Consider the following 25,759-nt stretch of genomic DNA (forward strand, 5'->3'; position numbering starts at 1 on the left):
CTCATGGCAAGCCGAGACGCCAGGGAGCTATGGTTCTCTCCAGCAGTACAACTGACAAAACGCTGGACCTCATTTCTGCATGTAGTATGTGATTTATCCCCTGATGGCACAGGGGACACACTGGGTCCAGTGCCCTTCAGCTCAGTGCTGGGCTCTCCCAGTGAGGGGATGCTGCTAGGACCCCCGCCCTTAGCACCAAGCCTGCTACCCAGAAAGGCAATGCTGGGTTTCCCCCCCACATGGCAAGCTACGGGACAGCCATGAAGGTGAACGAGAGCATTGTGTGGTTGGGCACTGATGTGATAATGCCCTTTTCACACCAAATATATAAAAATACTTCATTCCTTTGATAGGCCTCATTTATTTATTCTTCTTACTATAAAGGGTCAGTGCGTTAGAAACGCTGAGCCTCAAACTGAAGTTACTGACAACTACAACAGATCTCATCTATTTAAAAGACAGGTTTTCTCCAAAAATTCTCTTCTCGATTACTGTATGTAAAATTGAAAATGTGCACATTTGCTTTTCGTTTCTAATTAACTGTTTTTTTGTTGAGGTTTTTTTTTGCAAACTGTGACTAATTTGAATGTAACAGTTAATTTATTAAAAATGGAGAAACCTCTTTGCTCCAACATTGCCTAATCAGCCCATGCCTCTCAGAATTTAGGAAGTTATCGAAGACCTCAGAAAAAGAGGCTTTCATATATATGTATCTAAATATATCTATCAGTGGTTATGTGTATTATGTCATTGTGAAAGTACATATTTAGGACATCTCATTCATATAACTTACAAAAAAAGCAGTTAATGCCACACAGAATTATTAAATATGGAAAGCTACTTTAGAAAGTACTGATAAATGGAAAGCCCTGGGAAGGAAGGGAAACAACGTGGCAATGAAAATCCTGTTCCTTAACTAATTGTTTTGTACTATATGATCTACACTGTTAGCCAGCTATGGACTATTTTCAACTGGCTGTAAATTACTTGCCTTGTGGAATAAGAACCAGACTCCTATCAGTTTGCTCCACTGGTTCTACAAGGATCGCTCTTGTTCTCTCCCAGAAAAGCCATAACTTCTTCTGGTGAGGACTCAGAAGTGAGTCGGTGTGCCCCTGCCCATCTTCTGACAGGAGACAGGTGACTTCAGCACACAAGCAGAACAGGGGTTCTTAATGTAAAAAAATCTAGTGTCTTCAGACTGACCAGAATTATTATTTTTTTCCCCCCAGGAAAAAACTTATCTTTTCAAAAAGTCATATTTGTGCTAAAAAATGGTTCCTTAAAATGCCTCTGACCCTCTGCAGGGGATGCCCGGCTTTGCTTTGTTACAAGACATCCTCATCAACAGCGCCTGGCCTTCCAACACCATGCAGAATGTGTCCGTTATGCTCGAGGGAGAGAACCATGCCCGGCACCAGGAAGATGAGACACCTTACCTTGGGACACTGGGAGGAGCCCGGGTCGGCCGGGAGGGAACCTGGGGGGGTCCCCCAAGGGCTTCACCACCACTGGGAAAGGGCGGCAGTGGTCCTGGGCGGAACGGGACCGGGGGAGCCCCCGACTGAGGGCCTGGAGATGGGATTGCAGGAGCGGGTCCTCGGCCAGATAAAGGTCTGGTCGGGGGGTTGTTTAATGTAGGTCTCCTCTGCGCTGACGGACTCGGAGGGGGTGACCTAGTGAAGTATCAGAGATTTAAGAAGTTCAGTAAGGTGGGTTTTGTGGTTTTGGGGTTGGTTTTTTTTTTATTTAAAATAAATTATTTTTTAAACAAAATTAAAAACCTTTGTTATGCCTATGACAATTGTTTTTTCTCGGCATTTCCCTTTGCTGTCAGTGCCAGAGTGTCACACACATTTAAATGTCACCCGTTTCCCACAGACAGCATGCTTTGCAATAGTCAGAAATAAACATACAAGCAAAAAGGTAAACATGATGGATTTTAATATTAGAGTTCTAATAACGTTCTGTTAAGTGGATTTTCTAGGACACGGAGCCCGAGATACTGCATTACTATAACAGCTTGCCAGAAGAGGCTTTGTGGGTGCGTAATTGGGGCAACAGAAGCAGCTGCCATCTGAAGCATCAGGCAAGCGGTAAATCCACTGGATGGTCTTCTACAAGGCAAATACTCCGCATGGTGCTCACATACGTATCCACAGAACATGCATGTGTGGGAAAATGTTTTGATTTCCTTTACGAATGTCATTAAAGACCTGGAGGAGCATCTGCCCAAAAAGACAGGCGGGGGGAGCCAGTGATGCTGGCAATGTCTGTCTGTCCTAAATTTTGCTGCAATATGCTGGCAATGTCTGCCCATCCTAAATTTCGTTGCAATATGGATTTGAGGATCCTTACCTGCGGGCATGCTGAAGCCAAGAGTCATCTACAGGCGGGGGTGCGGGGGTTGAGACGGTGCTGGTGCTAATGTCGCCGATGATCGCTAGGGCTTCCTTTAGGGCTTGGTACATGCGGAGCATTTCATCTCGCCTCTGCGCCTGTTCAGCTGACTCCTCCATCAGAGTATTTTGGTCCTCGGAAGAGTACAAGTGAGCCAGGAGCTCTGCGTTGATAAATTCTTTTACCTGTTTCATCAGACAAAAAATCCAAACACACCACACACCAAACAAATAAACAAAAACCCCTACTGAAAATGCACTACTGAACAAATACAGCATAAGATCCATGGAACCAGGAGATAGCTCGATTTCATCAGTTTCTCCTGCCACCTTACATCAGTTCTGCCGGTCACGCAGTTTGTGTTCGGTCAGATCAGGGACTACAAAGTGCTGACCCCTGGGCTGACGGTGCAGCAGCCTGAGGTCTAGCTGTGCGGCCCAAGGAAAGGCTGGCACATGCGGCTGGGCAGAGCGGCTGGAAAAGGACAGGCTGGACCTTTTGGTAGCTGCCCGCACACAGATGGGCTTCACACGATTACGAAGCCATGTTCCAAGACAAGGATTCACATGCCAGGCTGAGATGGGTTTGTGTGGTCGCTCCACTGTGGCCTTTTTGTGGTCTGGCTTTGAAACACTGGGTAAGGTTGGATAACTCTGGGCTACGTCTCTGAGGTGACACCTACGTTTACAGCTGATTTCAAACAGGCTTCCCAACAGCTCCCAGGAGCCAGCTGGAATTTTGGTCCCATTCTAAACGGCTGATGGAGAGGTAAATGGCAGCCATGAGCCATACCATCAGACACTAAGTTCCCCTGGGAACTGGAATTTTCAGGTTTTATAACATCTCTGTCAATTATTTCCTTAGCAACCCTTTACCGTACTGTAGATGGTGTTTTTCATCTTCAACAATTTTCTCAGATTCTAAATACCCCATCCACATGCATTAGAAAGAAGTCTCCAAGCAATCTAATATACTGCATTGATTTCCAGCTACGCCAGCCCTGGTGATGGAAACCTGAGCCACATTAACAGAGAGAAAAAGCCACAGGTACTCTGATTAAACAAGACTGTGGTAAACAGACCAACTGCTGACCTACTAAATCCTTGCAGCTGAGACTTTCGTTGCTGTTCTGATGTCCCTCTCATCTGGCTTTTTGCTCTACAAAGCTTTTTTGAGCTGGAGATACTGACGGCGATACATTCCCGAGATTCTGATTACACAAACCTGAGCTCCCTTTGCCCAGGGGCTTGTGCTGGTTTAGTAACGTTGATTTAAATCCTGACAGGTAGGCTAAAGCGATGTTTGTGTTCAGACAAGGTCAGTAAGAGCAAGCAAACTGCACAGGCATGGGACCCTTTATGGTCACCTAGCAATGAGAAAAGGCACCCAGGACAGACCTTGCAGGGAAACAAAACCATATTGCCTGGGCTTGGCTGTCATTTCCCATTCACGTATGACAGGAGATGCACAAATTCTTAGCAAAGCCTGCAAAAATTTTCCATGAGTCTCATGCTGTTTTCCAGTAGATGGTACTGATCAAGAGCCAGAGTACACTACTTTCCCCATGACTGCCAAAAACTCCACATTAAAAACAGATATCACAGTTAAACAGCATCACATTCTACTCAATGAAATGAATGTTTTAATGGCATCACTTCAAAAAAAGAAGAAGTCGTCGTCCTAAAATTAGATTAAGGCCAGAGCTGATTGTAAAAGCATTGTTAAACCACAAATATCTGTTTGAAAAAAATCAGCCTGTGACAATTATCATGAGAGATCCCTGTTTGCCACTAGCAGGAGACTCGAGTAACTCCCTGAACCCTTCTGGAAGGGAAGGACGGTTTTTGGATCAACCTCCTGCCATCGGGCACACCATACTAGACAGAGGAAGACCTTCCATAACAGCCACTTTCTCCAGCTTGGAAAAGAAAGGGAAAGTGACACTCACACCTTTGTTCCTTTCTAGAAAACAGAAAGACTCCCAGGAATGTTTGAAAACATTTTCCTTCACAGACATCAGACCTGCAGTCAAAGCTGAGCCACGGCAAGCATCCAAAATGCCAACGCCACAACGCCTGCCCCGTCACTCCAAAGTGGGGTACGATGGGCTTGCGAGCCCACCCATCAGCGGGCAGCCCACGACAGCCAGCATGGCCTCCAATGCACACACAAACCATTCCTTAATGCTGTTTGCTACGAACAACTGCTTTGGAGTTTTTCTGCTCAGCTGAGCCTAGTATCAGCACTGCTTACAGAGGATACGCTGTCTACCGTAAGACCACCCCTCATGTATAATCTGCGACAGCCCGGCACGAGGAAATACAAATTCTGAAGTGCGTGTTTTGTTTGTGCATGTTTGAGTTGCTAATGGTAATTCAATGCAGTTCTGTGTGGTAAATGTATTTTCTTTTAAGGTAATCAGCATCCACCCTGAGGGAGGAATGAGGGACGCATCTGGAATGCAATGATCCAGGCTTAGGCCTCAGAATGTGCTCAGGGACAGCATCTAATTATTCCTTATACACTGAGTTTGAATCCAATACTTCCCTCGAATTGTAAGTGCTCACTTACAGGCCCACAAAGTGGAAAAGAAGTTCTAGGACTTGGGAGGTCACAATTGTCATGGAAACAAACTCCTTGAGATCCATTTGTTTCCAGAGTTTTGGAGGCCACATGATGGTGCAGCAGAAAGTACAGAATATACTCATTAAGGCGGAGAGGGGGTGCTTTCCCTGAACTCCTGGTGGATGGGTTGGACCTCTGAAGGCTCCAAGGAACACAGACACACAACTGAACAGAACCCATCGTCCCTCACGGCTCCACCACTTTCCAGGCCTCTGCACAACCTTTTGGCATGGCTCAGCAGTCTCCATTTAAGCATTTCTCTCTCTTTTCAATAGCGCCGTTTTAAAAATATATTGGTATTTTAGCTGTTGTTCTTACTGTGGCAACTTACTGCCTGTGCTGCATGGAAACAAGTGCATTAATGCTTCTAGGCTCAGTCTTCACGGTCCTTTAAGGTATTTTGATTCTTTACCACAAATTTACATTCTAGGATCGAGGTGTAGGTCTTGGCTCACTTGCAAGCCCAAGCACGGCTAAGGGCTAGGAGGTCACCTGAAAGGCAGATGATGTTTTCAGTGTGTCAGTTCTGTGTGCCACGGTCAGCCAGCACGGCAGACCTTACCAATGTAACTAACGGTCGATGGGATTGAAAGTACAAAATCATATAGTATTCTGCTTCTGAGTAAAGCACACACTTCAGAGACCCTTAAACTATTCCATATGAGGAGGTGAGTGGCAGAAGTTTAATGTAAACTTTCAAAAGGTACTGCTCACCAAGCTGCCATACATGAAATGAGAGCTAAACCCCAGCCCTTTCAAAAGTCAAGGCAGCAAGTTGCTAGCTGTGATGTGGGAAGAGCAGAGGACATGCCCACCCTGTAAAGTCTAGAGCGTGGCTTATTTCAGGAAAAAAAGGGCAGTTGCATTGATCCCATGCTCTTTTGTAAAATCTCACCCAAGGCTACAGCATCATTTGGAGCCTGACTCCCCTAAACCTAAAGTTAACGCGATATCTCTTGCCCTGATGCAGAAATTCTGCTGGTATTATAGGTACCAGGAATTGCATTGAGGTTTCCCGTCTGACCACCTAACTCGTAAGTGCAACACAACTCTCCAAGGCTAATGAAATCCACCAGACAAAGGCTAGAGGTGGCTCTGAGTCAAAAGTGAATGCTACCTTCTAACTGGATTTGCCTTATAGCAATCGTATTTGGAAAGACTAGTTAGTTTGATGCCCTCACAGAAAAGGTGCTGCTGCCCATAACCAACGGGAGCTGTGCTCTCCGTTATTAATTTACGTGGCAGCAGTGGCACTAATATTTAAGCTCAGTTTTCAACCAGGCACGTTCAGAACTCTGCCAGGAAGCAAAGCCTGAGGTCCTAGCGCAGTGGAAAAACAATGGTATCTCAAAGCCATTTCTTTAACCAAATAATCTTCAGATCAAAGACACACACACATGAAATCAACTAACCACATCTGCTTATCTAAACAACAGTATCCAAGGCTCCTAGATTTATTCCTTGAAAATGTTAACCTGCAAATAGAGAGAAACCCGAATAAAATAAGAACTGCTTTAAGAAACCATGACAGAGGGCTACAGATTGAAAAATGAATGAAGCACAACTTTGCTCTGCTGCCCTCACAAACTGGCTAGATGGAGCCCCCACCTCCCTTCTCCTGTTATACCAAAAGTAAGGGTGGGGGGCAGGAAATAAATAAAAAGGTTTACCATTAAATCACTCTGATTAAGATGTAAATTAATTCAATCTTTAGCATTTTGGAATAAGCACTTAAGTCAGTATGCCAGCCTTTGAGAAGGTTGCAGAACCTCCTACTACTATGGAAGATTGGAATATTTTGTCTAAGAGCGTGCCATGTATGGGAGCGTGTTCTTCTCTTCAGTACGTGCTGCTGTTCTTATATTCAAGAAGTGTGTTTGAGGGTAAGAGATTTGACAGACACATTAAAATAATTCAGAACCCTGGCTGCTACTTACATTATTGATCATCAGATGCATGATTGTTTTTGGTATCAAATCTCGGATACACTTGTTGATAATAGACATGTAGGAGTCCACAAGATTTCGAATTGTCTCCACCTGTCTTTCCAGCTGGGGGTCCATTGAAAAGTTGTCTGCTTGGCCATTCTCATCGTTTTCAGTCTACACAGAAGAAAAAACAAGAAAAGTCAGTCTTTCAGGCTGCAGTAAACTCGAATTACAGTGGGGAAAACCCTTGGACTTAAACTGTAGTAATCCAGCAATGTAACTCATACAAAGAATGTCTGGAGGTTAAAATATGAACTACTGGCCTGTTCAACATCGGTGCTTAGTGTCATGAAATTTGGACCTTTTAAGGTTAATGCAGTACGAGTTGCAAGACCTTTCTCACAAAGTCCGTTATATATTTCCACAGAAGTCTGTAATTTTAAATTAAAGAAACTTTTCAGACAGAGATGTGTGGTAGTAAACGAAACCCCAAGAAATTATCTCCGATCACTTACTGCAGTACTTATTATCAAATCTCTTACCCTTCTGATTCAGCCAGGTTGACCCAAGTGAGAAAGCAGCACCACGAGTCTGGATTTTGAATTTTACCCTCCTACATGTAAAAAATTTCCTTTTTATTTAAGGCTGACTCAGTTGCAACAAATCCTACAGTTCAGCCTCCAACTTCTTAGATGTGAATAGCACCTATATAAACAACGGATTTATGAAGGATAACAGCAGAAGCATCATTGGTTCCAGTGCTTAAGGCTCAACATAACATAGGCTGGATTATATATTAGAGGTCTCTTTTTCATTGCACAGAAAAAAACCTTCCTTGTATGTAAACAGCTGACCTAATTAAAAAAAAATACCAGGAACTTTAACTGGAAGCTAAAAGGTATGTACTTTGCTTCGGTTTGGCCTGTATAAATATAAGAAAACCTAAAAAAAGAATAGTAGACTTTTGGTGAAAATCAAAGTGCTTGCTGAGGCTCAAAGATGCCAGAAGAACGGAATTTCAACCTGGGAAGTACAAAGTCCTTTCCCCAGACTGCAGCATACAATATTTCTCCTTGAAAATGACCACCAAAGCCGTATTAGCATGAGCTACAAAATCTAAACCTGTTCTGTTGGTACCTAGAAGCATAACACACTCCATGCACAGCACAGTGTTTAGCTAAAATTTGCACATCACTAGTGCTTTACGATTCCCGGAGCAGTTGAAATTAGTAGCTAACCCATTAATGAAAGACCATGAGAGCTAGATATGCAAACGTGTCACCAAAGAGGCTTCTCCCTGCGTGGAATGCATCCTTGCTGGGCCAGAAAGAGATCTGAATTCCATCTCCCAAGGTGGGCTTCTGCCCATGCAGCATTGGCAGGTAGACTGCTTCGGATTTACGCCTCGTAAACTACGGCATGGTCAGCCCAGCCTAAATGAAATGGCGATGGTTGTGATTTGTTAAGAAATAAGTTCCCATATAGCATTTACAAAAAAAACCTAGGCGTTTGTAACAGAAGTTTCAAAAGTTCAGATGGTTTTTCATCACAGACAAATTACTGAAAAAACAGCTAATCTGTAAAAATAATTTGCAGTGCTTCCTAAAAACCTTGGGACTGTGGAGGATACTGAAAGAAGTCTTGATGAAAATAGTGTTTTCAATTCTGTAACACCAGTAGACACACTACCCTATAAACCTTAATCATTTTGCTCATAAACTGCGCATGCCAAAAAGTCACAGCACGCAGATTATTTTCCTTAGCCTCCATGTCTGAAAAGAAACTAACTGTAATTTTCCCTGTGAAACAGCAAATAAATGGAAAATCATACATCTAGCATATATCCACAGATTTTAGCCAAGTAACTGCAAACCAAAAAAATGCTCCCTTTGCAGCTCCCCTTGCTTTTGACTTCTATTCTCTTCCTTTCCTTCTTTGCTGTCTATATAAAGTGCAGTTTGTCAATGTTATTTATTTTTTTTTCTCTCTCTCTCCCCCCCCCCCCCATTTAAATTACAGATGGCAGTAAGATTCTTAGCTGGCTAAGCAGCAAAGTGACAGATGTTTATCATTATCCTCATCAGGAGAATGTAAAGTAAAAATAGTAATTTGTCTCTGATCTTTAAGGCAAAGGGTAATAGTCTCTTGTTTGAAATTGTAACAGAGCTGACTTCATACTGTTGATTTATTTTCTCTGAAATCAAAAAAGATCAATCTTTCATGAGTTTACAGTAATTTATTATGAAAGCTTCTGGCCATAGTATTCTTAATGATCTGATGTCTCAACTGAAGGCTTTTCATGCCAGAAACCATCTTGTTTGCATCGCATCATGCACATGGCAATCTGCTCCTAACAGATCTCCGTGCCCTCCAGCACCTACAAGCACCATCAGGCTTTCCTCTGTAAGCCCCCTTTGCCATGGGCATCTGAGAGCAGCACCTGAAAGTAGGGCTGCCTGGGAAAGCCGGGCATCGCAGCAAGGCAGAGGTTACTCAGACCCTATTCCAGCCCCGTGTCATGCCGGCAGAACGGCTGGTTTGCTCACCGAGCACCACGGTGGCTCCAGCTTGGACGCCAGCCAGCCCCCAGCCTGAGTCCCTGCCACCCAGCGCTCTAGAAAGGCTCTGGCGAGTCTGTTGCAATGAACAAACCCAAAGCAGAACACGTAAGAAACCCCTCTCTGACCGCTGTCGAACAGAACGTCCATGCTGAACAGAAAAGGAGAACGAAGAAAGTGGAAACAGGTTTCTGCACCTCCTTTCCCAACAGCCAAGGCAGCCACAGTCCCCTTCCAGGGCTCCTCATCCTCCAGCCAGAGCTTGCTACTTCCAATAGCAAGTGTTAAGTGACAGCACATGAACTGGGCTAAGTATTCGTTCAGTTGGCTCTTGCTTAATACTGCTATTAATTGTTGACAGGGACGGAATATTATTACTTCAAACACACACAACTGCAGCTACTTGAGGGACTTTCGTAAGCCCCCAACAAAGAAACCATGGAAGAACCTAGAGCACTAAAAACCAGGTAAAGAAAATCAGATTCCTCTTGGAAAACTCAAATTCAGAATATCTGATGAAAATACACTAAAGCTACAGAAAAGCAATAAGTGAAAAAACCAGGGATGATAGGAAGGTAACACGGAAGCGGGGATGTTCCTTCCGTTTATACACACATACACATGGCCACAGAGGTCAGGTCCTTCCCTTCTACTTTCTCTGTGCTTTAGAAGAATGCAAATAATACCCATTTCTTGCGCTCTGCAGGGGTCTCGCCTGTCCTTGGTAAGCTGCTTTGTGATCCCTGCGTGGGAAGGTGCTAGCGAAACACCGAGTATGCATCATCGCTCCCCTTCTGCCTTCCCTGCCTTTCGGTACCTTCCGCACACAAATGTATTAAGGATTAACTAAAGTGTCAGACAAGGGAAGACTAAAGAACTGCATGCCAAATCCAAACCACTTAAGTTTGTGGGAATTTTACTGCTGGCTGCAGTGGGAACACGATTTCACCCTACGCATGCATTTCTACCGGAAAAGTTATTGGTCTTCTGAAGACTGTAAACCCTCTGCTGCTACAGGATGGATTTAGTGTAGTACAAACGGAGGGAGGCACGAGGAATTGTGTGCAATCCAGGAAAAAAAAAAAAAAAAAAAAAAAAAGAAGAAAAAAAAAGGAATATTACCTCCAAATATCAGGGTAATAATTTTCCTGATTGTGGGAACTATAAGCATGTTGAAGAGTGTCCAATAAAAAAAATAAGGAAAAGTGGTTCCTTTTGAAATTCACAGCAACACTGGGTAACATACTGAAAACAGTTCTGAGCCGGCCACACAGAGAGCGCAATACTTCTAATTTCCATGATTTCATTACATTCAGGGCAGCTGCCAGCATATTTAAGAATGTCTTGTATAACATTCCTGATGTCAGTTCCAAGAAGGAGCATTTGTCTAGCATTTTCATTAAAGCAGTGTATCAACCAATTTTCGGTAATCAAAAAGGCATTCTGTTAAAAAATGACTGGGAGGAAGCAAGCTGGAAGGTGACTGACGAAAGGGTAAAAGTCAAAGCAGCAGTGAAGCGATACTCTATGTGCTAAGAAGTCAGTCCATGGCTGCAGAAAGAAACAAATCATTTAAAAGCTGCTTACGGATCTTTAATTTACAGATGTGAGCTCATAACAGCCACCACAACCTGAAAATTAATTATTCCCTCCAGATCATGTTTACATTTTAATTCACAGCTGCTGAAGATATAATCTATTTTATTCCTTCCTGTCCAAGTCAGGCTTTTCTCTGATGCACCAATGCTCAGCACATTGTGGTTGTCCTGAACCCCCCTGCTTTTCCCTAAATCTTGTTCTTGATATTCCCTCTTCCCTGCAGTTTGATGTGGGATATGTAATTTTGCTAAGACACTCTCAGCCATACACAGCGTGCCTGTTGCCAGAGGACTGCTGAAACCACGCGATGGCTTCACACAGCGAGGTTTTCTTACTGGAAAGGAACCACAAGTAAATGACAATACATTACTTTTGTGTATTTACAACAAAGCAAGCAGCAGAAAAAGAACATTTCCCGGGTAGCTTGGAAGCTGTCCTTTTCCCTCACAGAGGATGACTTTGCCACTCTCTTCCATGCTTTCAGCATCTCCTGACTTTGTACTGCTGTTGCCTTTCCCGAGCCACCCACAGGCTGCCCCTTGCAGCTACTACGCTTGCAGCAGCAGCCTCGAACCGCTCTAAGCAGAGGCTGTGACCTGGCTTTCCCCTACGCGATCCCTCTCGCTTCGTAACAACCTGGAAGAAAGACACAGCCTCGCTCAAATGAATGCAAAAGTATTTAACTCTGGATTAGCTTAAACAATTGCCTGCTCAGATTTTTCTCTGTGGTTACGGACACGGGACGGTACAAACCATTAGCTAAAACAGTCTACAGAATCCACACACTGCTCCCCAGATATTTACACAGCTTTAATGAGCCCAAACGTTCAAAATCCATGTCAGGCTCTTGCTGTCTTCTTCAATCAAGGAGCTGGTTTGGAACTATGCAACTGCAAGGCACGATGCATTACCAGAGCTCCAACACATTGGGAGTTACTTTTGTCTTACGGTTCTTAAAAGGTTGACAACTAATCAAGCCAAATCAATGCAACCTTCTTTCAGAGCAGGGATTCCGATCTTACGGGTAAGGTATTAACATTAGAAGCCACATATTCCAGACTTCAGTAAAGCTTTGTGACACAATCTCAAGTGACATTGTCATTAAGGGAAGTGTGCCCTCCCTGCCGTCACTGGTTGGATCCTCATTTCCATAGAAAAGCTGTCCATGGCTCACTGTCCAACTGGAAAACTCTTATCAAGGGGACTTTCATATGGGCTGTATTTTTTAACATGTTTATTAGCGCCTTAATGCTCAGGATGGTGGATTACAGCCTGCGATTATTACATTTACAGATGAGGAGAAACTGGAAGGGGATGTGACTACATTAGATGACAGGACCAGGATTCACAATAATCTGGAAAAACTGTTTAAAAATCTAGATGAAATTCATTATGAATATAAAATATTTGACTCAGGCAGGAATAAATCAGTTATAAAGGTACAGCATGAGCACGGCCACCGAAGGAGCGGTTTGGCAGAACAGGAACTTGCCTGCAGTGCCTACAAACACAATATGAGCCAACAATGCCTTGCCAGTAGGAAACCAGTACAAGAACCGTGCACCCAGTTCTGGTTATCACACTACCAGAGATTTGTGGCACATTTTGAGAGTGTTCAGAGGAAACAGTTGCAGATGATGTTCAGGGCTCTGTAAAATATTATCTGAAAGGAAAAGCTAAGATCAGTTGGGACTGATGAGTTCAAAAGAAACCACCTGTGACAGGGGAGAGATGAGTGTCTTTGCAGCTAAGAAAAGATGTCAAACGAATATCTGGGAAGTGCCATATGGCAAGAACAGTGAAGCACAGAAATAGATGAACTAGGAAAGGTGCAGAATCGCCTCCAGAGATTAGACCAACATCCCTCAGAAATGGCTATGTACAGAGAACCTGTCTTGAGGCAGGGGAAAGGACCAGACAACCCCTTGCAGCCCTCCCATCCAGTGGGTGATGCTAGGTGCAAAGCAGCCTGAAATTATGAAAAATTTGCAGAAAACTGCAACAAGAAAAGGCATTTCTGAAAATAATAATAATAAAAAGACAGTATCTTCTACTTTTCTTTTTGTTCTATGCAAAAATTAAGTAAAAAATAAAACACTGCTGTGAATAGCCATCTCCCCTCAAAGAATCTGTACTCCAATTTCACCATGTGCTGCCATGTACATCTCTCACACAAAGGACTTTTACATAACCCTCCCTGCGCTGCACGTTTTGATTCAGGGCCAACAGCTGCTCCATGCCTTTCAGAACAGACTGCTGGACAAGCAAAAGCAGAAAGAGGCTGGCATAAGGAAAACAGCACCTTTGTTTATAAAACAAATACTACTTTGGAATTTGCAAACTTTTCAGTCAAAGAATTTCCTTGTCATAACAACACGTGAAGTGCCCCATACTTATAAGAGCACATTAGAAAAAAAAATAATCTAGGATATGACATACTATTGGCGTGATATTTGCCATTATTGCAGCATAAGAGGAGGTCAATGGATATTGGGAAGCCTCAAATAGTGGTGAGTTACCCTGGAATCCAAGTCATGATGGTGAAGATTCAAAGTGTGAGGATTAGCCCTGATGATGTTCAGGTCAGAACTTCTTGTGCGTTTATTACGAAATGCATGAAACACGATCCGAGAGACAACAGCCTGAGCCAGCAGTCGGCATTAACGGCGAAGGGAACAGGCTCATTTGCTGTGAGAGGAGGTAATGGGTGGGTGGAGGCATCGACCCGACGGCCAAGGATTAAAGCTACTGCCTGCGGTATGCAGCTCCCCAAAGGAAAACAAGAAGAAGGTTTGGAGCTTCTACCAAAGACAATGAAACTGGAAAGCAGGAGAATTAGTCGTCCACGATGCTGATCAGAGAAGTATTAAAGAGTCATCGCACACTGAAGTAACACCTTGTCTTTCATCTCTGTTATTCACCTTCTTACCGAAACCATTTTTTGAAGAATTGTTGGCAGAACTGATCACTAGTGAAGACTTTTACTTAGCAGTAACCACGCAGGAGAGGGTCATTAAAAAAATTGTCCTTATTCCGGCAACAGTGCACAAGGCTTGGCTGAAGGATCCCTTTAGGGACACGGAATTGTCCTATTTTATGACATTAAAATGGGGCAAGGAAGTGCTGAGTGCACGGGCAGTGGCCTGGTGAAGGCAAATCTCAGAAAACACCTTATGTTTTTTTACATGTCTATGTGTGTGATAGGAGTTACACATTTTTCACAGAACCTGATCATTTTAGAGGTAGGCACCCAGGAGAAAGAATAAAAATTGCAATTCTGTTTTTTCTAGATCCTGTACTGAACTCCTCCTATGCCATGGTCCCCCTTCACCTCTTCCAGCTGAGATGGTAACTTCTGAGTACTTACCAGCCTGGTTCAAGGAGCTGTGAGTATGGGAGGAGCAGGGCAGTGTGTGCACGTGTGCCTGTGGGGAGGAACTGGCGCGGAGGCGGCTGCGCAGTGGGGGAGCTCTGTGCAGCGTCCAGTGCTGGGGCGCTGTAAATTACAGCCCTGTCTTTTATTTTTAGTTGATCTAATGCAATGTGTCACCTATAACTGCACTCTTTTCCATAATTAATGACGTCTAGGAAAATATTCTGAAATTCTCCTCTGATAAGCACCCAGACAAACTTGATGTTTCCTCTCCGAGACGCATAAGAGGACGTTAAACTGTTTTCACCCCCACATCCCTCGAGCCATGAGAAGTACCAGATCCGTCTCTGCTGGGCCAGACTAAGCCCTGGTTCACCACAAACTCAGTGCAGGACCGACAAATGATCGCCACAGTAAATGATGCAAATAAGAAATGTCAGCATGTTCCAAAATTCCTCACTTAATCTTATTGCCAGTTGTATAGTCTGGATAATCAGTAAATAAATCCCTCTAACTTTGCTCAAATCCTTAGGGGCCGAATACACAGAGAGCACTTTCTAATTCATTCTCATTAACCTTCCCAGCTCTAAACAAAGTAATTTCCTACTTTTCTTAGCATCTGATTTTTCCACTGGCCTCTGCAACACCTGATTTAGCAGCAGTGATTTCTCACTTGTGATTTCTGTTTCGAACTGGCATTGTTCTTTCTCCTCACACATATGCTCGCTGGAACAGCACGAATCAGCAAGATTTAAAACCTCCCATTCTCAAGTTTGAAGCCCCTAAAGGGAAATTGCAGTTGTGATGCCAAGGAACACAGTCGTACGTTATTTGACTTTTCCTCGGCCAGGCTGACAGCAGAGGGGGAGGGAGGAAGGAAGGAAAGGGGAAGGCAGAAGAAGATGGCATTTTAATAGCACCCACACTGATTTTACACAGTTGGAACCCTGTGCTCCGAAGCAGCATCGTTTCCTCTCCCTTTTGCCTCGCATTCAGTCAACGCTGCTGAGCCAGGCTCTATGGGAAGGATTCTCAATCTTTTTCTCCCAGTGTGGACTGCATCTCAGTACAGAAATCTGTCTTGTGGACACCTCCCCCCGCAGGCTAGCTGGCCAGCCCACCCTTTATCCCCACTTTTGACCGACCATTACCCACTCAAGTCTGGCCCAGACCACCCCACCCGCATCCCAGATGTGACTAAATGAGCCAACATTCCTGCCAGGACAAGATGGAATATCCCCCCACCTTTTGCCCCCGTTTCATAGTCTCCATAGCACCTACCCGCAGCCATTGCTGACCTGAAAAAAACATTAGTAACAGGAATGTATTTAATCCAATTTAGCAAGTGGACATACAAGAACCACCAGCATCTTATGGAGGACTAATTTGCCTTGCCCAGGTGTTAGTCATATGCCAAACATATCTTGGCTTGAGTTCTTGTCAAAACATTTCAGTTGATTATTCAGGTCCTAAGACTCAGAGCTCTTGTGCACTTTCATGGGCTTTCCCTAAGGCCTCCGGCAGGCAGTGACAGTGGTCTACAAATTCTGGCAGGAATCTGTACCCCAGTGAAGTGTCAATGATCACCACCATCCATGCTCCCCATTCAAGAACTCCTTCAACTCTGCAAGGAAAAATTTGAGCTGCAACATTCCTGTAGCAGAAAAGACTCCAAACAGATCAGAAGAGGAATTTGAAAACACAGAGCTTTACTGAAGTATAACAACTATTGATAAACAAAAGAAAATCACCCATCCAGGAGCATTTTGGATTCATGCCCCAAGAACAGAAATTGAAAATTATTGGGTAAAATTATTTTCAGGGAAAGAAATGAGTTGTGAGCAACTATGCTGCTCATAACTCCGAACCAAATGAAATGAAATGTGATGCTGCTTTATGACATGGCTTCCATTTTGTATAACTATGCCAAAACCCTTCTAAGTATTCTACAAAACCAGTAGAAAATGAAAGCTTTTTGGTTTTTCCCCTCCCTAAAAGAAAATTGTATTGAAGAGACAGGGAGATTCTGTTAAGTTAATACACGTGTCTGTAAGCAAACAACGTAAACACTTCATGTTATAAGACCACACGCTTGTTGGCACAAACCAAGACGGAACTATAAAGTTTAAACCTTAAGTCACGCTGAGCTCCTCCTCTGGGGGCAGTTAAAGGACATCGCCGACAGGCACCCTACCCGGGGTGCACGCAGACTCAGTACGGAGGTTACCCCAGCAGTTAAGGTCACCCAGCTTTATTGTTGCCACAAACATCCCCAACCCCACACTTCAGCCAGGAATTTTTGCAAGTTAACTTTTTTAATGACCTATGGTGTTTTCAGTGCAAAGGATTGATTCCCTGCCCCGTCACCGGTCAGCAGCAAAAGGTAAAGTCTCAAAACTCATTTGATATCTTTCATTCTTCAGCTCTTGCACAGCAACAAACGACCCAGGAACCCTGTCCCTGTGGCAGCACAATGAAAACGCAAACTCCTTCCAGGCAAGGAACAGGAGCTCACGCACACACTGCCAGGGATTAGAACTGGTTTTAGACAGAGAAAAAACCTGCCACACCATTCGAGCTAGCTCCTCTCTTCTTAGAGGCTTTGTGCCTGCTGAGCAAACCCGGGTCGTACGAGCGGTAGTTTAACGGTATCATCCCACCGACTGAACGTCTCTCAGTGGAGTTACAGATATAAAAGTTTCACTCTTCTTCCCCTACGGTTCTACTTTCAAATGTTTTCTGTAATAAAATTACTGTGAGACAGCTAAATCCAAGGGCGGGCATGGAACTTGAACCCATGGCCCTCTGGCTGAGAGGTGAGACTATTCCTAGCTGAGCCAAAGTGACACATACATAATATGCTTTCAAGGTTTTTAGAGAGCTCTGTCATGATTTAAAAACACTAAGTCTTTGTGGTACAAACCACAGCACAGGAAAGAGCTGGGGCTCCCTTTTTACTGCTAATTTTAGCTGATGAATTGTTTATAATCTCCTGCAAAATACATAAAGCCTTATTCTGCCTTAAGCTGAGAGAGAACAGCCTTTCAAAAACTGATTCTTAATTATAGCATTCCCCTGCTAGATGGGATGGAGGCAGGTTCCAAAATTGTGTCAGAGTATATGAAGTGATAAAATGAGGATGGGTGAGCTATTTTTAAACACACTCAAAGACTTTGAGGTCAAAATCCCTGAATTTATAGCCTTGTGGCCATATTAAGACTCATGGATTATTAAGACCCGCATGGCAAGATTCAAATACCATTTCATTTGAGACACACTCTGGCTTCAGACCACGTGTTCCCTCCCAGTCTGCCTGCCAAACTGGGCCCCCCAGGGAGCCACCTTTACGCACAGATTATAGCCCTACCGTGGACAGGCATGTGGGAGACAAAGGGGATGAGATGCTTCCATCGCAGCCTGTTCCCTCTTCCTCTCTCTTCCCAAGACATTTTGCAAGTGAGGGCCCTGCCTTTCCAGATGGGCAGGAAGCAAGAGGGTTAGAGACAGAGGTCGAGGAGTCTTAGGCAAAAGCACATAATTGCTTTTGACCCTGCCCAGTCTGGAAAGCTAACCCAGCCTCAGGCCCTGGCAATATCCCCTCCCCTCAGTTGTGTTTCCCCACTTGAAACGGGCAGCTGGGCACTTGCTGCGGGGCTGGGATAGAGAGCTGCTGCCCAGCAGTGTCCAGCCTGGTCTGGACCAAAGGGATGCTGCCCTCTCCTGCACGGCTCCTTCCCCACCGCAGGGAGAGAGGGTCTACAGCTCCTGAAACGCGGCTTTCCAAAATCCACATTTGTAACAAAACCGTTGTTCTGCTCATGGAAACAAACCACCTAGAGCCATCACCTGGGGGGAGAACTGGTGCTGCCTCTGCCCCGACGGGCTTCCCAGCGCTGCCGAGGAACGCTCTGCTCTCAGTTTCGGCAGCACTTGGCTGTGGAAAAGCTGTTGCCCTCTAGACACGTACTGGTTTCTTTCCAGTAATGATCAACATACACAATTTTTTTTTGAAAAAGGAAAAAAAAGCTACCGAGTGAGGAGAAACCAAGGGGATGGACTTTCCCTACCTTATATTGAACTGCAAATAGTTTTCAGACCTTTTTCCCTGTCCTTTTAGACAGTTTACAAAAGCTTTAGGTGTACCTTCCTCCGGAGGCCAAAACGGTGGCAGCAACAGCTTTAGGGCTCTGAGGACACTACAAAACTATCTGCACCATTGACGTCGTACATTCTGTGACTGAGGTATGGTTTTATGGGAAGCCACTGCACAGAGATGAGCTATTTCAGAAAAGACCAGGCAGTGTTTAGAAACATCAGAGGAAGACAAAAGGCTCTAAAGCTGTTTTCAGGTGAGTGGATTCATTTGTCCAACTTCTACAATTGCATTTACTGAAGCATCACCTAAACTTGTCACTTTTTCCATTTGGATTCCCAGGCAGTGATGTGTAACATGAAGTACTAATAAAGTGTGTATGGCCAAAGTAAAGGCAAAATATTAAGTCATTAACTTTAAGTAAAAAGTAAAAGTATGAGTCAAAATAAAACTCAAACCTTTTCTTGATCACTTATGGATTTATAAAGCAATAAAACCACCATAAAGCGGTAAAATGCACAAAACAAAAGCCTTGAAATAAAAAACGTTTTAGTACAAAAAAGGCCTAGCGAGCAGTTAAAAAAAAATAGTCCAGCATTCTTGGTTCTGTTAGTAATTAATGTTTGTACACTCACGGTTCGATCCAAAGGAGTTACTGGAATAGGTTCTGTATTACACCTACCAGGAGACTATGATGCGCTTACTGGCATTAGAGGGTCTCCCACTCAGAGCGATGCTGAATGGATCCTTGTTCCTTCCACAGGTATGTTGCAAGTACGCTATATTTTTACAAACCCATGGTATTGCATCACCCTATAAGCGTTAGACTAATTCTTTCAAAACTTCCCTGCCTCAATCTGAAAATCTTTACTGTTACAATAGCAACGTGGTGCATTCAGAGGCACTTCCCCTCCCTGAGGTCAAGAGATGTCATTCCTGTGTGGCTACAGACACCCACTACTTCCGAATTGTTCCTTTCAGGAATTAGGTCTTATCCATCTCCAGCTGCAGGCACCAGGAATCTTCCTCCCAACATCCACCGGCATTTCCTCAGACTACAACAGCCACTTCCTTACATTTCAGGAGTAGCAAACCCACTTTTAGAGCTTTTCCTACAGGTGCCCTTCACGAGTGTGATTTTTCAGGCACACAGAATTCCTGAACTCCACTCTGCACCACAAATCATCTTCCAGCTACATCCTGTACTCTGCATCCCGCTCCGCTCCCATTGAAGCCCCTGGCAAAATTCCCACCCAGTTTAATAGTCCTGTCCTACTCCCCTCAGTTCCTTTTAATTCCGAGGTTAATTTCTTTTCTCCAAGTATAAACAGAAACCAGCAGGTAAAAAAGTTTTGTCTAATGTGGCACTAAGGCTGTGGAATTTACTCCCATGTGAGAATGGCACAATAAAGTCATTTGTTTAAAAGTAAATTGAAAACATTCCAGTCCTCTCAGGCTTACGACTATTAGCTTTAGTTTCTGCACAGTGCTGTAGAATGTCTGGCATCAAAGACACTGTACATTGCACTGAACTTGCATTGGACACTGTTAGTGGCCCATTAATCACAGCGAACAAAGATCCCATGCAAACACAAGAAAGTACTGATTTTTCACGCGTTCAGCAAGGACTAGGAAAGGTTAACACCGCAGTTTTCTGGATACTACACATTTTGAGCCATGAAGTGTTGACAAGACATCAGAGAGGGTGCAGATTTTTCAATTGATAATTACATATTGCACATTAAACAATTCTTACCGGTGCCTAATACTCTCTAGAATCAGACAGAAGCATACCTCAGCCTACAGCAGCACAATTTAAATTCAGAAGCCTACGAATGCATGTACTTCTTTACACCCACGCACAGATACCGTGTGTGTGTGCAGGGGCAACGACTGTTGGCAAAAAAAAAATAATCTACGATGCAAACCATGGCTCGCATGAGCCAGGAATGACCACGGCTGGAGAAAGCGAAGGCTCATGCAAAACCCACAGGGACAGATCAGCTAGCCTGAGGGTTCAGTTCCCATTCCTCTTCCAACGCTTCCCAACATGCAGTCACATTGGGAAGCGTTGGAAGAGGAATGGGAACTGAACCAGTATAAAAATGAAAAGACCTGAAAAGGAAAACCCGTCAGCAGCCAGGCAAGCAGCAAAGGAGGCACAGAGGAAAGACCATGGTCTGGGACTGCAGGCTGTATTCCAGGGTGCAATTTACTGATAATGTCAAAGGAGACAAGGCGGTGTCACAGGAACGGGAATTACTGCTTCCTTCCAGCCCTTCATGGCTGTCCTGGGCGGTTTCTCGTCATCCAGACCAGAGCGGGGGAAAACCTGAGTCACCAGCCCTATTTGACAGGATGATTTCCATCGGGTTCCTCAGAGCAAAGTATTTTGGCTACCAAGCTTTCACAGACAACAGTTCTTGCACTGACTGTCTCAGGTGAAACAAAACTCACTGTATCACTACCATTCCTTCCTAACCAGCACAGGAGATGCAAAGGGAAGCAGCGAGGGAATAAATCACAACCCTCAAAAAAGTAAAGGACATTGCGTGGAATTTCCTAAAGGTATCATTGCTATAAACCCATATCCCATCATCAGCTCCCAGCACCCCAACAGCTGCTGCTGCTGCCCACGTGCGGGCACAGAGGCACGGCAGGGACCAGCGGGGTACCTGGATCTGGGGAACAGCCAGCGCAGCGCCCGCACTCCACAGCGTGGGAAGAAAAGCAATGCAAATACAGCATTGTGAGCTGAACCATGACTGTATGCAAGGCTTTTGAACATGTCTGTAAAGAAAGACTTTAATTTAAAAAAAAAAAAACAAACCAGAAAGAAAGATGACAGAGCATGCCAGACTCAGTAAGCTAACTGATTTTACAGTTAAGGGAAACTTGACAGATCTTTGGTTCAGCAAAGTGATACCCTTAGGAGACTGGCAATTAAGTTTATAAAGATGACTATTAATGAAACAATGGTACAGTAAAAAATACTGTCTAACACATAAATAAATGACAACATGGGAAAAAGAATCAGTAGCCTTGAAAGATTTCACCATCAAAGTGTCCGATGGATTTGTCTTACTGAAATAAAATAGTCTGAACTTGCCAGTTAAATTTGTTTCCGCCCATAATGCAAAATCCTGAGGTACTGTCAGCACAGCAGGGGACTGAGCAGTGTCCTGGAAGACACGGGTAACTTCAGGGATTGGAAAAACAGAAGCAGGATATAATAACAGTTATATGCTGATTGACAGAGTAATGACAGCTGCTGTTCTGGACTGGGAGCCCATCAGCTGGCGATAACAAAGGAAAAGAAAGCCCAAACACCTCTAACTAAGCATTGGATAATTCTGAGATGCTGGTATAACGTGGCCATCAAAAGACCAAAGGCATTGGTAGTCTCCATTATGAGCACTGCAGGTCCAGTGGAGGGAACACCATCTTGTACAGTACTGGTGGGATCTGGTTGGGATGACCGATGGCGCAGGCTGCGTGCCTGCCTTCACATACATTCCCCTTGTTTCCAGGGTTGCTGCGCTATTTCCTTAAGAGGCAAATGAACCTGCACAGCCAGAACAAAAGGATTTTATCACAATAGCACTGAAACTGCTTTCCAGCTTCCACAGGGTTTGAGAGCCCTAGACAGTTAAAACTGAAATAGCTCTGCAGCTTTTGTGGGCTATATGGCTCTCTTCGTGTTCCATATGTTCCATCTTATATTGACTATACGGCTCTCTTGATGTTCTCTCTCATGCATGTTCCAGAGGTCTGTGCAGAGCAATTTAGGGAGCCTGGTCAGACTAGAGTAGGGACACGGTGTAAAGAAACAATTCCTGCCCTTCCAAGCATGATTTTCCCATTCCTGACCTCCAGACTGGAGGATCAGTCACGTGAATCATCACCTCCTATGGGCTTGTACATAGGAAAGAAAACCTTTATTGGAGACCCTAAAATTAACATTTAAAATTATAAAAGCAAGTTGGACTGGACTGTCAGTACCAAGTACAATACCTGAGATAATCCTCGTGTCAGTGACAAGTCTCATCAAACAGAACGTTGCTTTAGAATTACTGGAGGATCAAATGACACATTTGAGGATCTGCTACTCCAGCTACATCTCCGTATCTGTTCAGTGAAAAATTTTGGGGTGTTTATCAGAAAGGAAATGGTAGAAGAGGGTGAGAGGGAGGTGAACTCTTTAAAATATAATTTATTTTCTGGCTATCTTCCTTTCACAAGACAAAAAACAACCAAAAAAAAAGAGTTGAGTTTAAATTACAGGCATGAAGACAAGCTCTCTCAGCCCCAGAAATTCATCCTACATATTGATTAATAGTCAAACTACTAGAGCTTTAGCATGAAAAATGAGCTAGGCTCCAACTGAAGATTGCCTGTAGCTAATGATGCAGTGGAATGAACATTTTCATTCCAGCTAAACCATTCCTCTTCCTGTAAAAATAAAGAAATCCAACCCTGGATTATGAAAATGACTCAAAGAGCTCTGCATACTTCTTGGCTTAAAATAATGCCATGCATTTTAACAAATCTGTATATACAGAAGATGTTACCTGTGAAGTTAAACATACATAGAATTACATATGTGTACATGCAGAGTATAAATAGCCAAAGTGAGGTCAGGGAGCGGAAGGGAAGGTGCTGACCATAACCTAGAATTTCACACATACAAGGACATTACAGAGTTACTAGATTTTAACCTAGTCTCTGTCTCAGGCTAAAAAAAAAATAAAATGCAATGAAAAAAAACCCCAAACTCAAACCACCACAAGGAAGCGCAGCAGGCTGTAGAGCATCTGCCTGCAAGGTTGGCTGACACAGGCAGGACTTGCCCAGAGATCTCCCTGAGGCTCAGCCCCTGGCGCCATCACTTGGGCTTGCAACCAAAAGCAGTGGAAGGAGGTAGTTAAAAGTGACTCTGCACCACTCCACCGGCAAAAGGCAACTCCACTGCAGCCACCGAAAGAGGGTAGGAAAGGATTCAGGGGTCCGTAAGAGAAGGCATGTGCCTTTCCAGCTTTAGTGATCTCCATTATGGAAACACAGCACTTAACAGCTTTTAACCTTTATGCCGCTGAAGTCAAATATCAACTTTTTATTTCAGCACATAAAATGCAAACTCCAGTTTGGCTCTCATCAACGACACGTTCTCCCTAAGCCGCCAGTAAGGTGCAGAGCTGAAAAAGCACCACAAGGTAGAAAGCCCAGAGTGGAATCCCACAGCGACACAGCGAGTGCCACCAGCGCTTCTGCCAGCTGGACCAGCCGTTGTCAGGACTATGGAATTCGGAGGGTGCAGGGGAAGGCCACCAGGTTCAAACCACCCTGTTGGCTGCAGGAACAACTATTAAAAGAAATTAAGAGAAAAGTCAGGCCCCAGAAGGAGCAGAAGACACCGTGTTCCAACTCTAACCAGCTGAAGGAAAGTTTATATAAAAACAATCACTTGGTTAGTGACTCATGAGGAAAGAATCCCTAAGCTTTCTTCAGGGAAACCCCAGTAAATAACATGTCTAAAAAAACATGAAGATGGTGTTGTCTGTTCCGTTACAATACTCAGTCCACATGATAAAACCTTTGGCAGCAGAACAACCTACTGAGCACAGTTCTTTTCGGGAAACCCAAAAACCGGTAAGAAGTGCTGTGGCTGCTCGCAAAGTCTGCCTCATAGTCTGACTCTTGCATGACATGTCCAGTGCAAACTGGGAAGACACGCGAACAGAATCCTTTTTTTTACGGCATTGCAGAGTGCTTCTCTGTTGACTACCTGCAGTCGTAGTCTCAAGGTAGATAAATGCCTGGATGTCAAGACATTTTGCATCTTTTATAACTAAATGCTACGGATGCAAATATCCTGCTGTACTACACCCAAAGAAATGGAACAAAAAACTCGCTGCACGCACAGCCTCTCTGGAATATGTTACCAGACACACAGCAGGCTGTGCAAGAAATAGTACTGTCCAAAGAAGGGGTGGATATAACTTGCAATGTATAACTTCTTTAGCTATGAGGGTCAGGGTTTGGGTTTTTTTTCTTTTCTTTTTTTTTTTTTATTTAATTAGCATAACATTTTGGAAGCATGTTGTGTGTTTCTAAGCTTATCTTCCAGCAAAGAGACTTTAAACGCAATAAAGTAAGTTCATAAAAAAATAAGAGAAATTGGTTTCCAAACAAACGACCAGATCTGAACACCGTGATGCCTGAGCTTGGACTGACTAAAATACTCTGCTGTGGGAGATTCCAGGTAAAAATATTAACAAAAGCATTCTGTGTCAAGCAGAGCTTACGTTCTGTAGCAAAACCACCTCGTTTTTTGCAGATGTCCAGGAGGGCAGAGTGGAAATGTGGTAGCAACTTCTTAGTGATGCTACCTCACGCTCTAATGAATTTTTTAGCTTGTTAAGTGTGAATGCAGACATTTTAATTTGCACAGGAAACCTCCCTTGCCCAACGTTACTCCTTTTCATACCGAACATAATGTGTTTTAGTTTATGCTGCTCCCCCTATTTTAAGCTGCTGTAGATCCATAGCAGACTCCAGAAATTCTCCAGGATATAGCCAGAAACTTGTCAAGGAAAAAAACTGAAGGTTGAAAGCATTGAAGAGTGATTCCCAAGGGACTGTGGAGTTACCATAGTAAAGTAGTGTTTTTACCAAAATGCTTGGCAACAAAAGCATCATTGATATTTGAACTGTGATTTTCCATTGTCAGTTGGGGATTGAATTTGGAAGGAATGGGGTATTTGTGACAATCTTTCAGGTATTTGTGACTGTCTGTAAACTCTGGTAAACAGCTTAATGCTCTTCTATATATGATGAAATATATTTTTTAGAAAAGCTATGAAAGAGTAGAATAAAGGCCACCAATACTGAAGAAGCAAGAGCTCCTCAGAAAAAAACGCAGCTGCAAGTAAGATGTAAGTAACTGCTTTAAAACAGGAGCATCTTTCAGGTCAGGCAAACCATTCCAACATCCGAAATGGAAGATTCAACTAGAAAGAGCACAGACAGGAATGACTTTGCCTGAAAACCCAGCAACGTATGAAAGAGGAACAGGTCACACTGAGAAGTGCTGCATCCTTTTATCTTTCATGGAGTGGCAACGTGCCTGAGCCTTACAGAGAAAAGATGTGTGTCTAAGTACTCTATTGCAAATTTGAGTTGC

General features: G+C 43.8%; 1 protein-coding gene across 3 annotated transcripts in view; it reads right to left on the reverse strand.

Annotated features, from left to right (window-relative positions):
- DNM3 (dynamin 3) overlaps positions 1 to 25,759 on the reverse strand; it is a 187,063-nt gene that overhangs the window by 18,891 nt on the left and 142,413 nt on the right. For all 3 annotated transcript variants that reach the window (XM_056355522.1, XM_056355520.1, XM_056355519.1), the window contains exons 17-19: positions 6,963 to 7,127; positions 2,359 to 2,585; positions 1,440 to 1,676 (exon numbers count right to left, since the gene is read on the reverse strand). In XM_056355522.1, coding sequence (XP_056211497.1) covers positions 1,440 to 1,676; positions 2,359 to 2,585; positions 6,963 to 7,127 — 629 coding nt within the window. The remainder of the gene's footprint in view (positions 1 to 1,439; positions 1,677 to 2,358; positions 2,586 to 6,962; positions 7,128 to 25,759) is intronic.

Source organism: Falco biarmicus, chromosome 11 (assembly GCF_023638135.1).
Source record: "Falco biarmicus isolate bFalBia1 chromosome 11, bFalBia1.pri, whole genome shotgun sequence".
NCBI lineage: Eukaryota > Metazoa > Chordata > Aves > Falconiformes > Falconidae > Falco > Falco biarmicus.